At 40.7% G+C, this 18572-nt stretch overlaps 1 protein-coding gene across 1 annotated transcript in view; it reads left to right on the forward strand.

Moving 5' to 3' along the window:
* CFAP47 (cilia and flagella associated protein 47) overlaps positions 1-18572 on the forward strand; it is a 245919-nt gene that overhangs the window by 123528 nt on the left and 103819 nt on the right. Inside the window, exons 25-26 of the mRNA XM_087966888.1 lie at positions 5653-5848; positions 9249-9482. Of these exons, the coding sequence (XP_087823014.1) occupies positions 5653-5848; positions 9249-9482 (430 nt within the window). The remainder of the gene's footprint in view (positions 1-5652; positions 5849-9248; positions 9483-18572) is intronic.

Raw genomic sequence — 18572 nt, forward strand, 5'->3', positions numbered from 1 at the left:
CTAATTTTTTGAGTTTCACTTGTGTTACAAAAACTAGAAATGGTGACTCAAATTGAAGAAGAACAAAGAGAACCAGAGGGGGAGGAGTTAAATAAAGAGAAAACCAGTCTTGAAGATCAAATGGAGCAACAATCATTTAAGCAGGAGGAAAAAAGATTTAAAGTTAAAAGTTTGTGGTTTGATGTGATAATAAAAGGGGGAATGGTCCGGAAAACTAAACAAAGGAAAGAGAAAAAACAGAAGAGGGAACTACAAAGAAAGATCAAGAGAGGGAGGGGGATAAAATAAATAATTGGAATGAGAAATGGAGGGAAATAATAATGGGAAAAGGGGGAACTAAGAGAAAGGACCAGAAAATAAAGAGAAACAGGAAGCAAACAAGAATGGAAATAAATCACATAATTAGGAGAATGAGAGACAATGAGTAAAAAAGGATAGGGAAGGAGATTCTGTCAGGTAATGTGTTGTGATATATAAGAATGAGTATTTGAAAATAGATAAGATTGGAACTGATTTTTCTTTCTTTCTAAGGATTATCGTTATATTAGATATGGATTTTAATGAAATAAATATGGAAATTGAAATTTATTGTAAGAATATTAATTGATAATTAGTGATGTATAAAATTGTGAGCAACATAATGGAAAGATAAATATTAGTTTCTATAATTAATTGACTAGATTAATATTGTTGCAATATATAGATGATTTATAAGGTGATTGAGAAAAGAATACCATGCAGAATCTGACATAAAATATATGTGTATCTGATATCTAGTAGATAGGAAAATATTGTTATTAATGTAGAATGAAGGTGATAAGCTCAAATTGACAACTAAAGGGGACAATTTTTAGAATTAATAGAATATAAATAATACTGCAAATGTGACAGATAAAAGTAATATGTGCAATGAATATAGAAATAAGAATTTTAGATAATATTGTAAAGTAAGACATGAGAATATCCCAAGAAAAAAATGAAATAAGTTAAGAATTGAAATTGGATAAAATAAGTTTAATGAATTTAATATTAATAAGTAATAATGTGATATGAAACTGAATAAGAAAGATGAATATGTAACTATGGTCATGTTTGTATTGAAATATAAAAACCTGGAACCATACTGCTTGCCAAAAGAGAGGGTTTTTTTTACTTTTAAAAATTAAAAATAAAAGAAGGAATTGAATAATGAAATGATCATGTGTACTTAAATAATATGGTGATTGGCATTAGAAGAATGTATTGGAATATAAAATAATTAAATAATGAAAGATTATAGTTTACAAATATGTGTATTAACATTGGTGATATGATTAATGTTATTATTTTTGTTTGCACCACAATGTATGATGTTTAGGTGCCACACTGTTTATGTATTGATGTATATATGTAGAATAAAATAGAAAACTTAGTTAAAAAAAAAAGACTGAAAGGCATGCATACAATTTAATTCCTAGGTTTGCTATTAGAGTGATTACTCTTTTTGTGAATTGTTAAAATTATACTAAATATCTTGTCCTTCCGCTGCACAGAGTAATTTAATTTTCATTTCCTTATGCACTGAACAAAATAGCAGAGGATCATATATATATGATTTACCAATTTGATAATTTAATAACAAAAAATTAACACTTTCCATAAAAACATATAATCCATTCAAAAGACTTCATTTTAAATGATAGATTTCATGTGATGAGATTTATTTTCAGAAAAAATATGTTCCATGTTAAGTTGCTTGAATTTGGCAGTGGAGATCATCAAAACACAAGGTAGAGAGAATGATTTGTAAAACTGTTTTCAGACACTGTGTGTATGTCCTAAATTATGTCCTTATTGCTGCTTATCCAATGTGATTATTATTTCCAAGTAAGAGGCAAAGGCTTGTTCTTTGGAATGAGTTTACTAAACAAAAGAACAAGGACAGCTAACAAGAAATTGGTGATGGAGTTCAAACAGGAGGTTCTCAACATTTTTTCTTTAAGTCAACAATGTGCTTGGCTAATATGAGAGCTTGGGAAGGGAACAAGAAATAAAAAAATTCTATTTGTGGAGCCTTGAGAAACAGCTGGAGATAAATGAACATGACAAGGCCAGTGGTGGGATTCAAATTTTTTTACTACCAGTTCTGTGGGTGTGGCTTGGTGGGCGTGGCAGGGGAAAGGATACTATAAAATCTCCAGTCAGAGGTGGTATTTGCTGGTTCTCCGAACTACTCAAAATTTCTACTACCAGTCCTCCAGAACTGGTCAGAACCTGGTGAATACCACCTCTGGACAAGGCAATAATGACTTGCAGTACTTTTGGCATGTTTTTGTTTTTGCTTAAAAACAATTTGGCATATATACAAGTTTGTAATAGCAATAGCACTTAGACTTATATACCACTTTATAGTGCTTTACAGCCCTCTCAAAGCAGTTTACAGAGTCAGCATATTGCTCCCAATAATTTGGGTCCTCATTTTACCCACCTTGGAAGGATGGAAGGCTGAGTCAACCTTGAGCCTGGTGGGATTCAATCTGCCAAATTGAAGTAGGAATAGCTTGCAATACTGCACTCTAACCAGTACGCCACCAAGGCTCAATACTACTACTACTATTACTAATACTAATACTAATACTAATAATAGTGCTTGAAGGGAAAAATAGGCTTGCAGCAATGAGAGGCCATATTTCAGCTTTTCAAAAAGACACAAAACAACAACAAAAAGTCATTACTAAAGGAGTTGACAGAATACATTTGACAAGAAGAAAACAGGAAAGAAAGTCCAGTGAATAAGAATATCACATTCAGAAGAGCTGCTTTATAAATCAATATGAGGAGGCTCACTAACTTTTCCTATGGATGCACATCAACTTTATATTTATGATATTGGAAGTGTTATTTGTACACAAACAAGGGGTTGTAGTACTGGGTGAATCTTTAGAATGTGATAGAACAGTTGGCAAGACTGAGCACTTCTTCCTTATTCAATGCTGAGACAAATTATACTACTAAGAACACATCACCTTGGCTCTAGAAAGAAGCTGAAGAACTTGGACCTATTCTATTCCACCCTGAAACATTAAAGCAGCTGCATCCTTTTGGAAAGTTTATGTGTCTGCATTGAAATTCTGACACTCAGAAGTCCAAGTATTTTGAGTACATGGAGGCTGATAAATTAGATTTCCTAAATAGAAATAGCATGGTAGCAGTTATGCACTGTTTGTTAATTGCTTTGTTATTAGATCCAGGCTGTTTATGGCAATAATCACCAATACAATGTGAAATAATATTTGGTAACCACCATGCATTTTAAGTGTTTTTTTTTTCCAGTGGGTCTATCGGCAACCTGGTCTACCCAATTATGGGACATAACATACTGCTTACGCTTTTGCCTTTCAGCCAGAGGTGGGATTCAGCTGATTCAGACTGGTTCACGTGAACCGGTTATTAAAATTCTGTGCCAATCCCACCACTGGCTGGCCACACCTCACTTGCCCCTCACCTCCCCACCCACCCCGCTTCTTACAGCCACTCCTTTTCTCACCTCATCAGCTTAGGCTGCTCAATTTCCTTGCTTGATAGCTTTCGCCGGTACTTGGTAGGCAGCCTAGACTCACACCCACAGCCCAGCTGCTCCCTAGCTCCTTCCCCACTTCCCTGCCTTCACCCCTGGCCTATGATGCAGCGCCCATGCCCCAGCTGCTCTTCAGCTCCTTCCCCCCTTGCCTGCCTTCTCCCTGGCCTACCATGTGGTGCCTGTGCTCTAGCTGTTCTCCGGCTCCTTCCCTGCTTGCCTGGCTTCGCCCCAGCTGTTCTCCAGCTCTTCTTGTTTGCCTGCCTTTGCTCCTGGCCTACCACATGGCACCATGCCCCAGCTGTTCTCCAGCTGTATAGATCCCAGCCATGTACTTTTGGTTGCCCACTGCCACTGCTGGTTGACACCCCCTTTGTTGCCCAGAGTTCCCTGGCAATGCCCATGACATCTCCTGGCTCTAATGGTCATGTGCAGGCTAGGGAAGTAAATCTGAAAATGTGTGTAATGTTCTAATATACAGAAATTATAGTTAAATGTATGGCAGAAAGCAGACTGGGTGTGTATAGTTTTAGAAGAGCTCTCTCTCTGTGTGTGTGTATGTACATACACATACAGTATATATAATACCTAATGTATCATTTTGTGTGCCTATACACACACTATACAATGTAACATGTATGTACACATATGTCATATATACATAGGATTAAATAGTGTATTTTGGATGTTCAGTAGTAGTAAATAAATAGAGAGAAAATTGTATCTTGTTGAGGCCTTTGAGGCGAGTGGCCGAGAGATGGGTCTGGGTGTGATGAGTGGCATCGAATTGGCCATGCCCACCCAGTCACATGACCACCCAGCTACACCTACCCAGCCAGTCATTAGGGAAGAGAACCGGTTGTTAAATTATTTGAATCCCACCACTGCTTTCAGCCCTAATCCAGGGGTCTTCACAGGCAGTCATTTTTTGTGACAAATTATTTTTGTGCTGAATTTATGTTTACCAAGAAATAAATAAAGGGAAACTAGTATAGATCTATTTCTAGTTATTTAGCTCTCATCAGGTAACCATATCCTTTGGAGCCATTTGGACCCATTTCCCAGAGAAAAGAAAGCACCGGGAGCCACAAAACCTGGGTGGGTGTGGTCAACTCGATGTCACTCCCATCCAGTCACATGACACACACCCCAGCCACGCCTACCCAGATTTTGTGGCTTCCAGTATTTTCTCTGGGAAAAGGTATCTCTCTTTCTCTCTTTCTTTCTCTCTCTCTTTTTCTTTCTTTCTTTCTTTCTTTCTTTCTTTCTTTCTTTCTTTCTTTCTTTCTTTCTTTCTTTCTTTCTTTCTTTCTTTCTTTCTTTCTTTCTTTCTTTCTTTTCTTTCTTTTTCTTTGTTTCTCTTATCTCTCTCTCTCTCTCTCTCTCTCACACACACACACACACTCACACATCTCTTCTCTCATCTCTCTCTCTCTCTCTCTCTCATCTCTCTCTCTCTTGCTTCCTCTCTTTCTCCTCTTCCTCTCTCTCTCTCCTTCTCTCTCTCATCTCTCTTTCTCCCTCTCTCTGTCTCTCTATCTCTCTCTTTCTCCCCCCCTCTCTGTTATTAGATGAATTTGCATTCTAAAATTAACTGGTATAGATACTTCTTAGCTGGCTTAATAATCTTATTTAGTGAAGAAGAACGGCAAAATTTTTTTAAAGCAGAAATACTATTTAGGTGCTACTGACCAAATATGATGCAGTCACTTCTAATTTAGGTTTTTCTTGTGGAAATAATTGCATTTCAATCAATCCCATAATTAGAGGAACTGTTCTTCATGACTAGTACAAAATTGCTATTGCTATAACAAAAGCTGTGTTTGTTGTGGAATATAGGAGGTAACTTGGAAGACCAAAATTCAAATTTGGTATTGGATTTAATACTTTTGATGGATTTTATTATTAATACATTCATAGTAATTCATAAATAACCTTTTAAAATACTTTTAGTAAAAAGAAGTTAATACTGATCAGAAATTCCAGTCCTATATTATGTTCTCATGCTTTCATTTGGTAATAGTGTTTTATAACTTCATTTTTGCCTATTTAATAAAGTCATGTACACATTGGCAATTACATTTTTTTCCCTTTAGATTGGCCTGGAATATATATGGCTCAGCTGCCTATATTTTTGAATGAGGAGCTACTTGTTTACAGAACAATCGCTTTATCTGGAATTGTGAAATCAAATAAAATTAACTTTGAACCTCAGCATTTGATATTGACTCCTGTTCCTCTCAATGTTAAAACAGGAGCAGATATCTGTATAATTCCCCAGGATTATTTAAGGTAATTTACAATTCAAATTTTGGCTTCATTAGGTGTGATCAGGGGTGGGGTTCAAAATTTTTAGCAAAGGGTTCTCTGCCTGGTTGCTGGGTGGGTGTGCCCATGGTGGGTGTGGCCTAGTCGGCTTCCTGCCCCACAGTGTGAGGGGGCAGTTTTTGCCCTCCCTGGGCTCCAGAGGCTTTCCTTGAGCCTCTGGGAGGGTGAAAACAGCCTCCCTGGTCTCCGGAGGCTCTCTGGAAGCCAGAACTTCCGGGAGGCCTGTTTTTCGCCCTCCCTGCACTTACCTGCACCCAAAACAGGCAGCGTGGGAACTCCTGGGGGGGTGGAGTGGAGTGGGTGGGGCCAGCCAGGAGTGGAATTGGTTCTCTGAACTACGCAGTATCTTAGCTAGGGGCTCTCCTAAACCCCTGTGAACCCCCAGCAATCCACCCCTGGATGTGATCTTTTATTGTCTCTATACTGTAATTTCAAATGGTGAGTCTATGCAATTGATAACAAAAACAATAATTGTAGCAAGTAATGAATATTAACTAACTTAATCCTTTTCTCATTAACTTTCAATATATATGTGGATATTTGAAATTATTCAAATTAGTTGACATTTGAAATTATTTCTTATAAATATGCAAACATATGGGATGCCATTTATTGTAATTTTTTAAAATTATTGATTGGGTCAAGTATTCCTTGTTACTTTTATCACTAATCATTATTAGATGGTCTTCATTACAGTCACCATCAAGCAAATTAAACAATTGATTTCATAAAATATAATAAATGTGCAAGGAACCATGATATAGAAGAGAAAACATAAACCTTATATTGCTTGTGTATGTTATTTCTGTTGTCAGTCAAATTCATCATCATCATCATCTTGTTCGTCATCTTTCTTAGTTTGTTATCTGCAGTATCTTACATTTTTAAGTGTGTTTGTTACATTGTGAGCTGCTTGAAGTCATTATGGATTTAGGTGGCACCAAGTCTAATAAATATATAAATGAGAAGAACATTGAAATGGCTTAAATCTAAAATATGTTTAAGACAGTAACAGGAATGCATATGACCTTAGTATAGTAGAGAATCAGTTTGGTATTGTAGTTAGGGGGATCAGGCTAGAAACCAGGAGACTGTGAAGGTTTAGTCCTACCTTAGGCACAAAGCCAGCTGGGGGACTTTGGGCTAGTCACTCTCTTAGAAAAAAGAAATAGCAAACCAGTTCTGAAAAAACCTTGCTAGAAATTGTCCAAGCAATTGCCAGGAGTCAACACTGACCCAAAAGGCACCAAAAACCAATAACAGCATAGTAAGTGCTGTTAAAAATAATAAAAACAAAATTACTATATAATAGTTTATGAATGAATACTGAAATTATAGTGAATTGAGTGACTATAGACACATGAATTTGTGTGTATGTAAACATGTAAATGAGGTGGCTGGATGGAGTCACTGAAGTAATCGATGTGAGCTTAAATGGACTCTGGGGGATGGTAGAAGACAGGAAGGCCTGTTGTCCATGGGGTTGTGATGGGTCGAACACAACTTCGTGACTAACAACAACAAAAGTGTAAAAGTAAAATCATATATTGATCAGTGAAATTTGTGGCAGGAGAAAAAAAACTTAGACACAATGTAAGAAACTTGAAGAACAAAATAAAGTTGTACATGGCTGAGAGAAATTTTATAAATCTAGTGATTTTAGTGTTATAGTGTGACAGCAAGGAACAAATGAGATTATTCTCAAGGCAAAAAGGAACTTTGTTTGCAAGTGGCAGTGTAAAGATGGGGTGTAAGTTACTGTAAAATATGGGTTTTTTCACAGGAAAGAAACAAAGTAAATGGGAAATTTTGATCTGCAAAAGCAATATTATAGTTTCCAATAATGCAAAAGGTAAGACATTAGAGCAGGGGTGTCAAATTCATATTGTCATGCAGCGTCACGTGACGTATCAGGGCTTTCCCCTCTTCGCTAAACCAGGTGGGCACATGACGCATCCGGACCACATCCGGGTTTGACACCCCTGCATTAGAGTATAAAGAAATAATATAAAGAAAGTTCTGCAGAGTGATGTTCACTACATAATTAAGATCTGCGTGTATACTGCCGGTTATATTGGTTACTAACCCTTGGTATAACAAAAACTGCAGATATTGAGATGCACAATCCTTTTTAGAAAAGAATTAAGTGTAGCCAGAATAGACACTTGAGGTGTTAAAACTCTTTGTAAAATCCATAGGACTGTTATTGTCTTATGTAATTTTTAATTTTCATAAGTTTCACAACATTCTGAGGCAACATTTCAACCGTGAGGTAGTGGTTTATTGGTAGTGGTTGCTCAGCTGCTATAAATTGCCTTCCCATTCTACCATCAGTGCACAAGATGGCCTATGTAAGATATAAATAATTAAGATAAGTGGCATTAGAACTCAACAAAGGAAAATTAGTGCATTATTATATTATTGAATTAAATTGATTAAATTTTCCACAATAGTTGCAAAAAGGGATTGTCATTGGATAAACATGTATTGGAAAAATATGGGAAATTTCTCCTTGACCACCAGATGGTGCTGTAGGCTGCTTTGCTTGAGTCTGTTAGGTTGCAATTAATCTTGGAACATTTGAACTATGTGGTCGGGTTTAGTTTTGGGGGAGGAAAATAAAGGGGAGAAAATTCTGCCTCAGCATCCATCGGTATTCATCTGGCTAGTGTCCTGTCAGTGTGTAAGAGAGTTGAGGGCTGCTTGGAAACTGAAACAGTATTTGCTGTTTCAGCAAGAAGGAGACAGCAAGGAACCTGAGCTATTCTAAAACTCAACTATACGAAAGCTACTTGGTGCTATGAAACTGAAACTGAAACTGAAACTTCTCTGCTTGTGTTTTGCATTTGGAACAGATTTCTTTTCAGGTGGGGAGGGAGAGGATAACTCCTTAGCATCAGAGCGTGTTAATAATAATATAAAAAATACTAATGCTTTGATTGTCATTTCGAAAAACCCTTTCTTAGTGAGCACCTTAAAGCCAAGAGGAACATACGTGCCAAATTTCAAGTTTGTAGGCTTTACAGTTCTGGAGGTTTTGTGATGATGTATGAGTGGTATTTTGCTTTTATATATATAGATACCATGTAGGCTACCTCACTTTATATTTTACTGTTTAGGAACCTGGAAATATAAAGGTATAATTAAATGCGTAAAGTTAAATATAACTGTCAATAACTTTCTTTTAGATCTATCTATTTTAACAGAGCATCTTTACTGATAACTTACATTGTGTGTTTTTTCTTTGAAAATTACTACAGTATTTTAGACTAATGTTGAGATATGTGTCAAATACATTTAATAAATTATTAATTTAAATCCTGCTATTTTGAACTGTCATGTCTTACTCTCTTGGTTTTAACAGGCCATCAGTTTTACAAGTTGAAATTCCAGAAGTTGATTCTGGAGATTATGATGGTGGTGGTAGTACTGGTTCTCAGCAGAGACATCCCTTAACAGTGCACTTTCCAGAAGGCAATAGAATTGAAATAACACCAGAAGGAAACTGCATTGGATTCAGCTGCCACATCAGTTTCATTTCATCAAAGCCATTGTCTGTTTTGAAGAACTTATTCTTTGTTGATGAAGAAAGAAACAGGTAGCTGCAATATGACTTTTTAGATAATTAAGTAACTTAACACATTTCAGGGTTCAACATTATTTTACTTATATGAAATTACATGCATAATTTGAAATGTTTTATGTACCCATATTTTATTGCTAAAATACTAACAATTTTGGCTAGTATAAAAGAAATAGTTTAATATTACTTACTGTCAGATCCATGTATCTGTCATTTCTTCAGTGGAAGAAGAAAGGGGGGGGGCTGATAAAGATATCCTTTCTTGATGTAACCTGAATATATTTAATCTTATATTGAATTTGTATAACCCACACATGATACAATGGAGGGAGAAAAGCCAGAGGGCCAGAACTATCACCTCTGAGAGGCACAGCCAGGAGATGAGAAGATCATAAAAATTCCACAGTGAGATGTGTCCTGGGAATCTCTGGAAAAGTTCGTTCTAAAAAGGGGGTTGGGGAAAATTAGGTATGCCCTGGGAAACTGTGAAAAATATTGTTCCTTAAAAAAGGGGTGGGAAGGAATTAACATACTGGCTTTTGTTTCACTAAATACACATCAAGATAAGGGGAGGGGTTCTAAACTCCCTTATGTATCCCTGTTTGCCTGAGAGACCTCAGACACTGCTTTGAACTCCTACATGAATTGTCTCATCTCAATAAAGGATTCCTTTTTGATACGTTTTGATACATTTTCATAAGTTCGTTCTAGTTGAGTGAATGGGAAAAGTTCTGTAGCCTGACATCTGCAATAGAGGTCAGCCTGGAGAGGATTTTTTTAAAAAAAAACAACAACAACCTTAACTCGACCGAGGGGACCCTGCAAGAAAGCAAAATGTCTGAGTGTAGCAAGGACCAAGGGGAAGCCAAATGCTGGGAAGAAACGTCGACAGTTACCCAGCCAGATACTGACTTGGTGCTGACAGTACATAAATCACCTTGTGAGGGAAGCCCTGGAGAACCTCGAGGTGAGGAATGCACCAGGACAACGCAGGAGAGCGAGGAAACCAGAAAATGAGAGAACCTGAGCTGCCGCCCCGGATCCAGCAGAGATTGAGCGGGCAGAGGGACAAGCCGAAGAACCAGCAGCCATACCAGGTACCCGACCCCTAAACGCCCCGGATCAGGGGATTAACCCTGGCCAACCCAGAGACATACAACTGCAGAGGAAGATCCCACCCTTGGGGGTAAAATTTGATGGAGACCCCCAAAAACTGGGATTTTTCCTGGTGCAAGTGCTCATCTACATGCAAGAATATGGACGGGATTTCCCAACCCAGGGGTCCCGAGTATGAATCGTCACCCTGGCCCTTGAAGGGGCAGCAGCCAGATGGATGGTGATGCTCCACAATGTCAATGCCCCAGAATTAAGGAACCGCGATAGCTTCATGACGGCCTTACGCCACCGCTTCGAGGACCCCCTCGCCAATCGAAAAGCCCGCGACCACATTAGAGTCGTAAAACAAGGCTGTCGCCCGGTAGCAGAATACACCGAGGAATTTCGTGACCTGGCTGGCCGGGTAGACTGGCCAGAGTATATCCTAGTCTGTTGGATCAAAGATGGACTAAATTATGACCTATACGCTGCCTGCCTGGCCCGTGGGGCCCCAAACCTTTTGCATGAATGGTACATGATGGCAGAGGAGGCGGAGATAGACATGACTAGAAACTGGTACCTCAGTGGCAAGTTTTGGAAAAGATCCCCACCCCTGGGGAAACAGGAAGTCTTCAAACCCCAATCCACCATGATTCCAAGAACGTCTGATTGCTTTAAGTGTGGAAAGGAGGGACACCGCACAGCAGAATGCCATTCAAAGACCCCTGCCAGAAAGCTAGACCACCCATCAGGGGGGAAACCCAAAACATCTAGCCCTCGGGGAAAGGAGACTGGCCTGAGGGGCCGAGTAGATGTGGGATTCTTATCCCCCACCAACCCAGAAGAAGAACCCCCAAGACTTTGAGGGGACCTGAGCCAGTCCGAAAGTGATCTGGAAGATGACCCACTGGTAAGCAATCCAATTGAACCAATCACTCTACCAATCACTGTTTATCCCCAGCCGAGGGAAGGGGGAAGAAGTTGCAGCATTGCTGGATTCGGGATGCACCCGATGCCTAATAAATCCCTCCCTTGGAGAGAAATTGGGGATCCAACTGAAAGAAATGGAAAATCCCATCGCTTTCTGCCAATTAGATGGAACTATGGGGGGGCCAGCCACTTTACCACAGAATCATTGAAAATAAGACTAGGGAACCATAGGGAGATGCTCACATTCATTGTAGTCCCAGGAATGGAAGAGCCATTAGTCCTAGGTCTCATATGGCTGCGGAAATGGAATCCAAAAATAAATTGGAGGACAGGAACCGTACAATTCCAGAAAGACGTAATATTTGCAAATAGCTCAGAGGAAAGGATAAAGAAAGGGACAGAGAACAGAGAATCAGCCATGACCGGACAGTCGGCTGAACCCATTAATATCCCCAATGAGTACCAGGATCTGGCCCAAGCATTTAGTTAGAAAGCTTGCGATGAACTCCCACCCCATCGAGCCACAGACTGCGCTATCGAAATCCTACCAGGGGCTAAACTCCCAAAACCACAAATGTACTGCATGTCTCCCAGAGCATTTATCGATAAAAATTTAAAAAGGGGTTTCATTGAACCCGCCTGACCAAAAATAGCAGCCCCAGTGTTATTCCGTGAAAAGAAAGATGGCTCAGTATGCTTGTGTGTTAATTACAAAAAATTGAACACAATTTGCAAAGAGAATAGTATCCACTCCCCCTCATGAAGGACATGTTAGCCCACCTCTCGAAAGGAAATTTTTTTTCAAAGTTAGACCTACGAGAGGCATATTACCACATCAGAATAAAGGAAGGGGATGAGTGGAAGACAGTTTTAACACACCATTAGGATGCTACCAATTGAAAGTGCTCCCCTTTGGACTGCAAGGAGCGCTTGCCATGTTTATGCAATTGATCAATGAAACCGTTCATGAATTTTTATATAAAGGGGTTCTAGTGTATCTTGATGATATTTTAATCTACACGGAAACAATGGAAGAACACATCAAGCTACTCCGTGCAGTCCTCACAAAACTCTTAGACACTAAACTATATGCAAAACTCTCTAAATGCGAATTCCACCAAGAAAAAATTGACTATTTGGGATATAGAATATCCCACGAGGGAATAGAAATGGACCCACAGAAAGTAAAAGCTGTACTGGACTGGGACCCACCGCACACCCGCAAACAACTGCAAAGCTTCCTGGGGCTTGCGAACTTTTATTGCCAATTCATTCCAACTTTTGCAAACATCGCCCTCCCTATCACGAACTTGCTAAAAATGAAAGGGGGGGGGAGAAACCCAAACCAAGGCAACCCCTTATCTCAGGGGTGGGCAAACTTTTTGGCTCGGGGGCCACATTGACTTTTAAAATTTGACAGACGGGCCGGGTCAGCACAAGATTTTTGGGAATCGCCCCCCACTTCCCCCTCTTCTCCTCCTTCCCCTCCCCTCGGAGGCCCCTGAGTCAGGAGTTGCTACCGCCGGCGCGGCTCTGCGCGGCTCCAGTCCCGCGTTGCCTCAGGAAGGAAAGGCAAAAAGGAAGAGCCGCGGCGGTGCTTTGCAACGGCAGCAGCGGCACCGGAGGCTCAGGCTCAGCGGCTCCTGGTTTTGCCTTTTCCTTCCCAAGCAGCGCGGGACTGGGGGCCGTGCGGAGCTGCGCCGGCGGTAGCAACTCCTGACAGCCCCAGCTGGACACCTGAGCGGAGCCCGGGTGGAACTGCCTGTTGCTGCTGCCGGAGCACCACCGGGTCGCCTCCTCCAAGCAGCCCGCCCGCCCGCCGGGCTTCCCCTCTGCTGTGCGGCTCGGGGCCAGGCGCGAGCGCCCGTGAGTTAAAAGGAAGCCGAAAGTTGCTGGGAAGTTGCTCGGGTTTCCGGGGCTTCCAGGCTTAAACTTTGCACAGGCAAAGTTTGCAGGCGGGAGCGTCTTCCCGCTGAGGAGCAAGAAGGGTTCCGCCCGGTGGGCGGGCGGGCGGGCTGCTTGGAGGAGGCGACCCGGCAGTGCTCCGGGTTTCCTCTCCGCCGCGCGGCTTGGGGCCAGGCGCGAGCGCCCGCGAGTTAAAAGGAAGCCAAAAGTTGCTGGGAAGTTGCTCGGGTGCTGGGAGCAGGCTTTTAAAGTGCCGCCCGAGCAAAGTTTAAGCAGCCTGGCCACCCGCCGGGCGGAACCCTTCCGCTTCTCGGCGGGAAGACGCTCCAGCCTGCAAACTTTGCCTTTGCAAAGTTTAATCCTGGAAGGCCGGAAACCCGAGCAACTTCCCAGCAACTTTTGGCTTCCTTTTAACTCGCAGGCTCTCGGGCCTGGCGGAGGGGAAGCCCGGAGCCTCCTCCAAGCAGCCCTCCCGCAGGCCCGCCAGGCTTCCCTCCGCTGCGCGGCTTGGGGCCAGGCGTGAGCGCCCGTGAGGAAAAAGGAAGCCGCAAGTTGCTGGGAAGTTCCTCGTGTTTCCGGGGCTTCCAGGCTTAAACTTTGCACAGGCAAAGTTTGCAGCCGGGAGCGTCTTCCCGCCGAGGAGTGGGAAGGGTTCCACCTGGCAGGCGGGCGGGCTACTTGGAGGAGGCGACCCGGCGGCGCTCCAGCTTTCCCCTCCGCCGCACAGCTCGGGGCCAGGTGCGACCGCCCGTGAGGAAAAAGGAAGCCGAAAGTTGCTGGGAAGTTGCTCGGGTGCTGGGAGCAGGCTTTTAAAGTGCCGCCCAAGCAAAGTTTTAGCAGCCCGCCTGCCTGCTGGGCGGAACCCTTCCCACTCCTCAGCGGGAAGACGCTCCAGCCTGCAAACTTTGCCTTTGCAAAGTTTAAGCCTGGAAGCCCCGGAAAAAAAGGGGATCGGCGGGGACTCACCTTCGGAGAGAGGTCGCACTCGAAGGTGATTTTGAACTCCCAGCCGAGGCCTTTGCAAAGTTCTTTTCTTTCCTACCCCAAGAGCACTCTGCACTGTTTTGCAGCTTTGGGGGCCACGCGGCACAGGGCAATATGCCACACCCAGCTATTTTTTTTCAGGGGCGGGCGGGATTGGACAGACCAACGGGCCGGATGTGGCCTGCGGGCCGTAGTTTGCCCACCCCTGCCTTATCTGGACAATGAAATGCCAAGTGGCATTCGAGAAACTCAAACGTCTATTCTCAGCAGAACCGGTCCTTAAGCACCCAGATCCTGAACAACCTTTTGTCATCCAAACAGACGCTAGTGATGTTGCAGTTGGAGCAGTCCTCCTCCAAAAGAATGGAAGTGGACAATTACAACCATGTGCTTATACATCCAAGAAAACCAAGAAAACTTTGCTTGGTTTCCAAGACGGAAACCAAGCAAAGATGGGCCATATGGGAGAAAGAGGCATATGCTGTGCGATGGGCAATGCTCACATGGAGACACTTCCTGGAAGGAAACCAAGTCCCCTTTGAAGTATGGACTGATCATAAAAATCTGGAAGCCCTGAAAAATCCACAGAAACTCTCCGAAAAACAAACAAGGTGGGCTCAGTACTTTAAACATTTTAATTTCACTCTCAAATATTTTCCTGGGAGAAAGAACTTCTTAGCAGATGCACTGTCGAGAAAACCCCAATACAACAGTAAAAAGATTGAGGTTATAAAACCGATGATCCAACCAACCCAACTTGCAGCCAGCCAAAGTAATCACCCGGGCACAAGAGAAAAAAAATCATCCCTGGCTGAAGACACAACGACATCAATATTTAAGGAGGCACTACTTAAGGACGACTGGCTCCAGACTAACAAAAACTCTTGTTTACTCAAAGATGGACTGGCTTGGGTAGAGAACAAACTTTATGTCCCTGCAAGCCAGAGAATGGACCTCATGAAACGCTGCCATAGCTCCAAAATAGTGGGACACTTTGGGTTTGTAAAAACCCTGCACCTCATCAAAAGACAATTTTGGTGGCCGTCCCTCAAAAAGGACATTGAAAGCTATGTTGCGAGCTGCCTCACCTGTGCTGCTGCAAAGAGAAGACAAGGAAAATATCCTGGACTTTTACAAACAGTAGCAGACCCTTCTGCTCCCTGGAAAGAGATCTCTATGGACTTTATAGTGGAGCTTCCCGAAAGTGCTGGAAATACTGTCATTTGGGTTGTAACTGATCTTTTTTCCAAACAGGTTCACTTTATTCCATGCCAAAAGATCCCAACTGCCAAGGCATTGGCAAAGATGTTTCTAATACACATTTATCACCTTCATGGAGCTCCCCAACGGATTATCTCAGACAGGGGTGTTCAGTTTACATCCAAATTTTGGCGGGCATTTTTAAACCTATTAAGCTCAACCCAGGGGTTGTCATCAGGAAATCACCCCCAAACTGACGGATCAACAGAGAGAGGGAACAACGTATTAGAACAATATTTATGATGTTTTATTAATCACCAACAGGACAATTGGACTGACCTTCCTTTTGCAGAGGTCGCATACAATAACTCAGTCCATAGTAGCACGGGGTTGACCCCATTCCAGGTAGCCACGGGCCAAGAATTCAACCCCATGCCAGAACTACCCACCAAAGATCCTGAAATCCCCTCCCTTAAGGAGTGGATGGATAACTTACAAGCCATGTGGCCAGATTATCTTTACAGGAAGCTAGAGCAGTTTACAAAACTCAAGCAGACAAAAAACGTTGTGAACCTAAACCTTTCAAGATTGGGGACCGTGTATATTTGTCCACAAAATTCTTAAAATCATTACAAACCTCGAAGAAATTAGGACCAAAATTCATTGGCCCATTCCCCATCTCCAGAATTATTAACCCCATGACGGTACAGCTTCAACTTCCAAAAACACTTAGGCAGATTCATCCAGTATTTCACTGAAGCTTGATCAAACCAGAGATCACTTCAAACCTCAGACACCCCACTTCCCACACCTCCAACCCCCATCATGGTACATGGGGAAGAACATTTTGAAATTAAAGATATCCTTGATTCATGCACTCACCATGGATCCACACAATATTTAGTAGCTTGGAAACACCTTCCTTCCTAAGAAAATGAGTGGGTAGCCAAACAACACATAAAAGCACCCACATTACTATGCAAGTTCCACCCAAAATACCCTGATAAACCATCCTGAATTGCAAATGTAATGCATGATTTTTGTTTTTTCCAGATAGACCTATCTGTTTTTTAAGGAGGGCAGGATGTCAGATCCGTGTATCTGTCATTTCTTCAGTGGAAGGCTGATAAAGAAATCCTTTTTTTTGTTTTGAAAGCAGTTTTATTGATTTTCTACAAACAAACAAGACAAACAAAACATTAAAACATCAACTCTCTTATGTACATACAGTATGTCGGTTGGTTCATCAGTTTTGTGCATTCATTTCGTAGTCTCAATTACAGTTATATTACATAACAACTCATATTGTCAATCCAAACTTATATATCCTAATATCGCTATTAAAAAATCATTTGACTATACTTTTAATCATTCATGCTTTATGAGATAACAACACTTTAAACAGTTTATTCTATAACAAATCATATAATCATACCAAATCTATCCTAGAAACACTTTATAGATATAATGTCAAATAACAAAGGCGAAAAAAAAGATAAAGGTATTCCTTGCTGTCTAACATTCTAAATATTCTATTATCGTATTCTGTCATCTAGCCATTGATAAAAAAAATCCCAAATTTCATAAAATTGTTTATCCTCTTGCTCTCTAATTTCAAATGTCAATCTACTCATCTCAGCACATTCCAATATTTTCTTAATAATTTCCTCCTGCGATGGTATTCTCTCATTCCTCCAGTTTTTAGCAAATACAATCCTAGCTGCTGTTAATACATTTACAATCAGATATTTCAAGTCTTTACTGTATGTATCTGGTAGGATTCCCAATAAAAAGAACTCCGGTTTCAAATCTATACGTTTCTTTGTCATTTTTTCCAACCACATGCAAATTTTAGTCCAATATTTTTTAGCGTCCTCACAAGTCCACCACATATGGTAATATGAGCCAGGTATCTGATGACATTTCCAGCATTTTTCAGATTTGTTCTTGAACATTCTTGCTATTCTTGTCGGGGGGAAATGCCACCTGTAAAACATCTTATACAAATTTTCTTTATATGCTGTTGACATTGTCATTTTATAATTTTGAGACCACAATTTTTGCCATTTCTCTAAATCAATCCCATATCCAAAATTCTTCCCCCATACAATCATAGTTTCTTTAACTTGTTCTTCCTCTAATTTAATTCCCAGTAAATAACCATATAATTTTTTAATCACCTTCTCATCAGTACCCATCAAAATCTTATCTAGATCAGTCTGTTTATCATAGAATCCCTCTGTTTTAGAATCTTCATCATACCTTGAATGTATTTAGCATATGAAAACCAATTCATCTTTATACCTTGTTCCTCTAAATTTTGTATCGATTTAAGTTCACCCTTTTCATCCAATAGTTCCCCATATCTAACTGTTTGTTCCTTCTTATAAATTATAGGATAGGAAAATGCTTCAATAGTCGATAACCAAACTGGAATTTTCAAATAACATTGTCTTTTAATCTTCTCCCAGTTTAACCACAAAGACTCCCGTATATAATGTCTTCTAAAATAACCCAGTGTTTTAGTTCCCTTATACCATAAAAAAGCATGCCAACCCAACAGCAAATCATGACCTTCTAATGTCAACAATCTAGTCTTTCTTAATGTTATCCATTCCTTAACCCACATCAAACTTGCAGCTTGATAGTACAATTCCCAATTGGGCAGGCCAAAACCTCCTCTAATTTTAGCATCTTGCAAAAGCTTTAGCTTTATTCTTGCTTTCTTACCTTGCCATATATACTTCAACATAATTTTATTTAAATCTTCAAAATAGCCTTTTCCGAGCCTAATTGGTATTGTTTGAAACAGAAATAGGATTCTAGGTAAGATATTCATCTTAATTGTTGAAATTCTCCCTATTAATGACAATTGCAAGTTTTCCCATTTCTTCAAATCTGTAGCTATCTGTTGTTTAAGTTTAATATAATTATTCTCTTTTAATGTGCTACATCTTGCTGTCAAGTGTATCCCCAGATACTTGACCTTAT

The sequence above is a fragment of the Notechis scutatus genome, chromosome 5, assembly GCF_049901735.1.
Source record: "Notechis scutatus isolate UNSWTSFEM ecotype Mainland chromosome 5, rNotScu1.2, whole genome shotgun sequence".
In the NCBI taxonomy this organism is placed as follows: domain Eukaryota; kingdom Metazoa; phylum Chordata; class Lepidosauria; order Squamata; family Elapidae; genus Notechis; species Notechis scutatus.